The following is a 6,834-nucleotide window of genomic DNA, read 5'->3' as shown; positions in this document are numbered from 1 at the left end:
ACTAAAAAAATTAAAATAAATATTTTCTAAAAAATTGAAAATATATTAAAAAATCTTTATACTTAAATAACACTATGATAGTTGCAATTTAACAAGTAAATAAAACAAGAGATACGATATCCATATAATAACAATAAAACAGTAGCGAAACAGTTGATTCTGGCCAGGCTGAACCCGAGCAACAAAATTCTACTTGAGGCTTGACCCATTTAAAAAATAGGCCTTATTTTTTATTTAAACTCATTTTTCGAACTACTCAAACTCTTTCACTTTTCGAATGTAGACGAATGACTTGGTGTATGATCTAGTCTAACCGGTTTATAATTTTTGTTTGAGTGATGGTATGGGGTTTACAACTGTATTCTGTTTTTTTTTTTCAGTTATTGAAAGTTTAATCTTCTAGAGAGAAAGAAAACAACATAAAGAAAATGTCAAATTAAAAAGTCAAAATAAACATTAAAAGAGATTTAAATTTAGGACATCAGAAAAAGCAGGGAAATTGGCGGTTAAATTTAGACAAGAAGCAGAGAAAAAGAAGGGAAAACGGTTTGTAATTACAAAAATAAGCATTTAAAAACAGCCCAAGAATGAAAATCCCTTTTTGAGGAAGCAGAGTTGCCTGGGCTTCTCCATTTTATCAAATTTTCTGGGTTTTTTTCTTCTTCCACTCAAAGGTTTTAACTTTTGGTGGAAAGAAGTTTTTTTGTGCAAAAAAGGGGCGAAAAAAGAGTTTTTTTTTTATTTTTAAATATTTATTTGATAAATGTGGGGAGCTCCAGCAGAACCTGCAGATTCTTATTATGAGGTCCGACCTGAGTGTACTGATGTTCCCAACACCAAATTTAAGATCAGGGTTTGTTTTTATTTTATTTTTTAATTAATTTTTTTGGAAATAAATGGGGAAAAGAAGTTGATAATGGTGATGGATGCAGCCTGGAAAAACTCTAAGCGTGAGGAGATGGAAAGCTGCATTTTCTCCAGATGGCCGTTTGGATATTGCCAAAACTCTAGACCGTATACATCGTGGGGTGAGTGGATATTCATCATGCATACATGCATATGGGCTAATTGCATCCATCGTCCTTAAACTATACCTCAATTTCTTAATTGGTTTTCAAACTATCATAGTATTATATCAAAGGCATAATGCCACATTTGGTTTTCAATTTTTTTTTTGTCAATTTGACCCTTATTCTTTTTTAAAACTAAAGTTGGCCTCCAACCTTTTAAAATGAGTCGAATTGTTGTTTTTAGTGGAAATAATAGCTAAAATGTTAAATTTTTCACGTGAATTATCGTGCCAACATCGTTAAAATAATTAAGATTTTAGTCAGTATTTTCATTAAAAAAATTATTTGACTTTTTTTTAAGGCTAATCAAATTTAGCTTAAAAGACAAGTAGAGGCATTGGCCTCCCTAAAATGTAAAATTCAAAAAGTAAAAAATTAGTACATTGTAAAATTACATTTTGACACCCTAAATAATAAAGTTCTGATTTAATTTTTCTAAAAATTATAAAATTTTAAGCTTACAATGAAAAAAAAAACTATTTTGGCTCTCATAAAAAATTTAATTTAATTTCGATCCCTTCAAAATGATTTTTCGACTTCACCCCTAATCAATCGTGTTCTTGGGCTGGCATAACCATCGGTTTGAATATTAAATGTCTATTCAGATCTGACACGAAGCATATTTAAAAAATAACAATTAAATTTTAATTACCCTATCTATTTTTAAAAAAAATAAAAAAATCTATATTAAAAATTAAAATATAAAAACTAAATCCTCTAATTTGATTGGCTCTATTTATGGTTTTAATTTATGGGTTGGAAAATGTAGGGGATCCATCCGACAATTAGAGGAGAAGTATGGGAGTTTCTACTTGGTTGCTTTGATGCCGATAGCACATACGAGGAAAGGGATCAGATACGTCAGCAACGAAGGTACTCCACTTCTCTTCATTCCTTTTATTTTTCTATTCAATCTTTTGGAAATTATGTTTGTTTTTTTTATTGAGTTAAATCGAGTGAAATTTTTTAAAATTAAATTAATGTGTTTTATTATATAAATTAAACTTGATTTGAAGTTTTACTGAATCCGTTTAAATAAAAAAAATCGGGTTAAAATATGAAGTTCGTTCATGTATGTTGCTAAAATTTGGGGTTTAATCCTTGTACTTTTAAAAGTTAAAAATCTAATTCTCCTACTTTTTTAATTTAAAAAATCATAGTACAATCTGGGCATAGTCAAGGCCCCGACCCCCCTTGAAATGGAAAATTTTTAATGTATGCCTTTTAAATTTTATAAAATTTTAAATTAATAAATGTAAAATTACACTTTACCCTCCTAAAAATGATAACAATTCGATTTAATTATTTAAAAATTATAAATATATAAACTATTCAAATGGTGAAATTGAATTTTTACTATCATAAAAATTAAAAATTAATTTCGGCCCCCTAAAAAGAATTTCTGCCTTCGCCCCTGAGTACAATCATTATCGTCGTTGGTAGTAGTTTTTATTAAAATTTGTCAACTTTTAACATGTTTATTTTTCCTCAACCATATGCCACGTCAAATGAGGGAAGTCTAATCAACATGTTTTATTGATAAATTTTGAAAAAAGAAAAAGAAAAACTTATGATTTTAATGATTAGATTAGGGTTTTAAAATTAAAAGAGTAGGACTTAATTTGTAGAATTTGAAAAATAAGGATCAAATCTCAGATTTTATCAAAATACAGGGATTAATTACATATTTTAACCAAAAACTTGTAAGGCAGAGCATTTTGAAAGTTGGTTTTTTTTAGGGAGCAATATGCAAAAATGAAGAGTGATTGTCGTGAAATATTTCCCGTCGTTGGAAGTGGCAAGTACATAACAGCGCCTGTAATAACCGAAGACGGTCAGCCAATTAGTGACCCTTTAGTACTTGCGGAGACAAGTCAAGGTAACTCACTCACTCACGCTTCACTTTTCCTTTTAAACAAATAGTTGGACCAAATTGAAATAAATATGATATTAAAGATAGAAATGGATATTTTATGTAAATCCAAATATTGTACACTCGAATATCATTCGGATCCAGATATTCTAATTATTACCTGTTATAGATTAAATACGAATCCTTGGATATATTATTCAAATATTCAATAAATAATTTATTTAATGCAAAAATATACAATTTTAAGGAATATTTATTAATGTGTGATTAATTATTCTAAGCGCAGATGATAATACTATAGAAATTGTGAAGGAACTAACGAGTCGTGGTCCTTTGGACAATAAAGTAATCCAATGGCTGCTTACATTGCATCAAATAGGTAAGATTAGGGTCCGATCTTTCGAATACTTTTTCATCTATTATTTTCTAATACATTAACGATGATTAAAGTTATATTAGTTTAGACTTTTTTTATTATTTCTTCAAGTTTAATGACATTCCTCGTATTCATATTTCGAGTCAGGCCTGGATGTGAGACGGACCGACCGGACTTTAGTATTCTACGAGAAGGAAGAGAATTTAGCGAAACTATGGGATATTCTCTCTGTTTATGCTTGGATAGATATTGATGTTGGCTACTGTCAAGGTAAGTAGTTACTACCTCATAAGTGTTATTACTTGATCTATTTTTTCGAATCAAATCGGATTTTATAGGATGAGTGTTCTAAATTTTGTTTACAATGTTGAGCAGGAATGAGTGACCTATGTTCCCCGATGATTATGCTTCTTGAAGATGAAGCTGATGCATTTTGGTGCTTCGAGCGTTTAATGCGTAGATTGGTACTTATGCTTTTTCTTTTTGACTTAATTTCCATATGACATTGCAGTGCTCATCTGCTTTATTGCTGGTTTCTTACAATATGTGTTCATATTTTGAATCTTATTAAAGAGAGGAAATTTCCGGTGCACCGATAGTTCGGTCGGGGTTGAAACACAGCTTTGTAGTTTGGCGACGGTAACTCAAGTTATCGACCCGAAACTTCATCAGCACTTAGGTACGAAACGAAACTTACATAACTTCTTTTTGCACATTTTGTTAATAGTTTTCCTCCTTACATTGGTTTATAGAGACGCTAGGTGGAGGTGATTATCTCTTTGCTTTCCGAATGCTAATGGTGTTATTTCGTCGAGAGTTCTCATTTTGCGATTCCTTGTACTTATGGGAGGTATGTTAAATGCTTTGCTCACATTCGAGTTTGATTAACATTAGCATTCGTGTTCTAATATTGCTTTCTATAGATGATGTGGGCTCTGGAATATGATCCGGACATGTTCTACCAGTACGAAGATTCGGGTTCGGATATGGAGAAAACCGAAGGTGCTAAACTAAGACAGAAATCGACACGAAGGTGCGGGAAATACGAGAGGGAAAATATGAAGGTGAAAAACCCTGAAGCTCATCTCCCCATTTCCGTTTTCCTCGTCGCCAGTGTCTTGAAAGATAAAAGCTCAACGCTACTGCAGGAAGCTCGCGGTCTGGACGATGTAGTTCAGGTTAGCTTACATTTTCGTAGTGTTTATCGACAATAATACCATTCGATAAATAAGTTTTTGTTCGGAATTCGCATCTTCCGTTCGACATCGATTAACACTAACATCTATTTCCCGGTTCTACTTGTCTTAATGCTTTACCTGTGTTGTTTTCTTGCTTTGATACCTTTCCAGATTCTGAATGACATAACTGGAAACTTAGATGCCAAGAAAGCATGCATAGGGGCAATGAAACTTCATAAGAAATACTTAAAAAAGGTACTACTTTTTCCTTCATACGGTGCATAATGTCAGATACGATACGAGTATGTGTTTGACATGGATAAACTCGATGTTTTAAATACATGTTCGATACATATCTATAGAGGTGCTCATGGGCCAGGTCGGACCCATGCAAGATATCTAGATTATTTTTTCAAGCTCGGGCCTAGTCCAACCCTAAAAATGGGCTTACTTTTTATTCAAGCCTAACTCAATTTAGAAAAGGTAAATCTAGGCCCAACCTGCCATATTTGATTTTTAAAATTTTTATTTTTATTTAAAAATAATTTTTGAAAAAAATATATAATACACTAAATGCACTAAAAAAGGCTAAGATAGTTTTTTTTAACAAGTTAAAAATACATTAAAAAGTATTTATATTAAAAACATTACCATAAATATAATAAATTTTGGGTTGGTTATTTAGTTGGGTAAGTTTTTTTTAACATATATAATTAATATAGTATTTTTTATAACATAATAAATTTAGACTGAGCCAAAAAAAATTTTACCCAAAACTCGACCCTATAAAAAATAGACCTTAAATTTTACCTAGTCCATTTTTCAAACGAACCTTCAAGCTTAGGTGAATAACCTGACCTATGAGCATTTTTACCTACCTTAAACATGTATATTTTAAGAAAAAAGATTGTTGGCAAACCTCCCTTAAATGGTAAAATTGATTTTTAATCCTTTTGAAAATTATGAAATTATACACCCCTTCGAATTTGATTCAATTTAGGCCCCTAAAACCTTTTACTGCCTTCGCCCTTCCAAGCAATGAGGATGAATAGTGTTGTATGATAAAATTTTATACAAGCAAGTCCTTCAACTCAAGAACTCTTTCCATTCATCTTGTGATCACAGGCGCAGGCAACTCCTTCAACTCAGAGGCTCTTTCCATTCACCTTGTGATCACAGGCACAGGCAAGTCCTTCAACTCAAAAACTCTTTCCATTCATCTTGTGATCACAGGCCAAGATAACATAGCATAAGGGAGATGGAGACGCATTTTCAGCCCCAGTTGTTTTTTTCTCTCGTGGATTGAACAACTTGGTTTCGGAGAAGAGAATGACACATTTTGTGGATTAGGGATTACAGAATTCTATAGCTGCTGATGCTATAGAAGCATTGTTTACTCTATACCAATCCATTGTCGTATGAGCATTTCTGAGTTTCATTTTCTTTCAAGAAATACAAACAACCACCTAGGTGATTTTGCCATTTTTCATTCTCACTATTCATTTATTGCTATGTTATTCCAATTCTGGCATAAATATCAGATACGACGCGAGGAAAAAGATTGTACGAAAAATATTGTACGAAACAGTGATGCCATGTCATTTATACCTCTTTTCCAATAGTTTAATGTTATATATATTAGTATTTTCACCCTTAAAAAAATCAAATCCAAATAAAAATCTTGAAATTTAAGATGAAATTACTGATATAACATTAAACTATTAGAAATGCATAATATCCCTGTTTCATACCATCATTTCTCTATGACGCAAAAATCCTTTAAACAAACAATTTATTTTCAGTTAATGGCAAAAAAAAAATCTGATAATTCTAAGAAAAGTTTGCATTCATAGTAAAAAATTTACCATGGTGAAAACTAAGCTAGTGAGTTGAGAAGTTTGGCTCATTAGTTAAGGGTGTTCACGGTGTTCACCTCGTTCTCACGTCTTGGGATCGAGTCGCAAGAATTGTCTGCTAGTGGTTTGTGTGTAACAATAATTTCCACTTGTTAGTCGTGTGTGAGTTATAAAAAAAAAGTTAATCTTTTACTATCAAACAATGAACTTTCTTAATTTATTATTAGTATGGTTGAAAAAAACAAAATAGTTAGTGGAATTTGACGGTTGAATCATATTGAAAAATTAAACAATATAAATTAATAATAACTAAGAAAAATTGTAAAAATTGAAGAAAATGATAGCAGAATAAAATTAGAAAAAACTTAATAAAAATTATATTTACAAAAATATTAAATAATGAAAATGAACCAAAGTATATGAAAAGGTTCATTTTTGTTAAAAAACCAAGTTAAAAGTAAATAACTTAGAAGTTAATTGA

At 31.0% G+C, this 6,834-nt stretch overlaps 1 protein-coding gene across 1 annotated transcript; it reads left to right on the top strand.

Moving 5' to 3' along the window:
* The first annotated feature begins 602 nt into the window (after positions 1-602).
* LOC107941982 (rab GTPase-activating protein 22) lies at positions 603-5,979 on the top strand. The gene is made up of 12 exons (XM_016875618.2): positions 603-853; positions 933-1,028; positions 1,840-1,943; positions 2,810-2,949; positions 3,230-3,322; positions 3,467-3,589; positions 3,695-3,783; positions 3,893-3,998; positions 4,072-4,169; positions 4,243-4,497; positions 4,669-4,752; positions 5,623-5,979. The coding sequence occupies exons 1-12, from the start codon at positions 764-766 to the stop codon at positions 5,668-5,670; spliced, it is 1,326 nt and encodes a 441-aa protein (XP_016731107.1). The 5' UTR covers positions 603-763; the 3' UTR covers positions 5,671-5,979.
* The last annotated feature ends 855 nt before the right edge of the window (positions 5,980-6,834 follow it).

Source organism: Gossypium hirsutum, chromosome D05 (genome assembly GCF_007990345.1).
Source record: "Gossypium hirsutum isolate 1008001.06 chromosome D05, Gossypium_hirsutum_v2.1, whole genome shotgun sequence".
Taxonomy (NCBI): domain Eukaryota; kingdom Viridiplantae; phylum Streptophyta; class Magnoliopsida; order Malvales; family Malvaceae; genus Gossypium; species Gossypium hirsutum.
Note: the sequence above shows the minus strand (reverse complement) of the source record. Positions and strands in the feature narration are given on the sequence as shown.

Bases quoted from the DNA above. Each gene is read 5' to 3' on its own strand.
- LOC107941982 (XM_016875618.2), top strand. From the start codon at position 764: ATGTGGGGAGCTCCAGCAGAACCTGCAGATTCTTATTATGAGGTCCGA. The intron at 854-932 runs GTTTGTTTTTAT...TGATGGATGCAG, and splicing joins ACACCAAATTTAAGATCAGG to CCTGGAAAAACTCTAAGCGT. The intron at 3,323-3,466 runs GTAAGATTAGGG...ATTTCGAGTCAG, and splicing joins GCTTACATTGCATCAAATAG to GCCTGGATGTGAGACGGACC.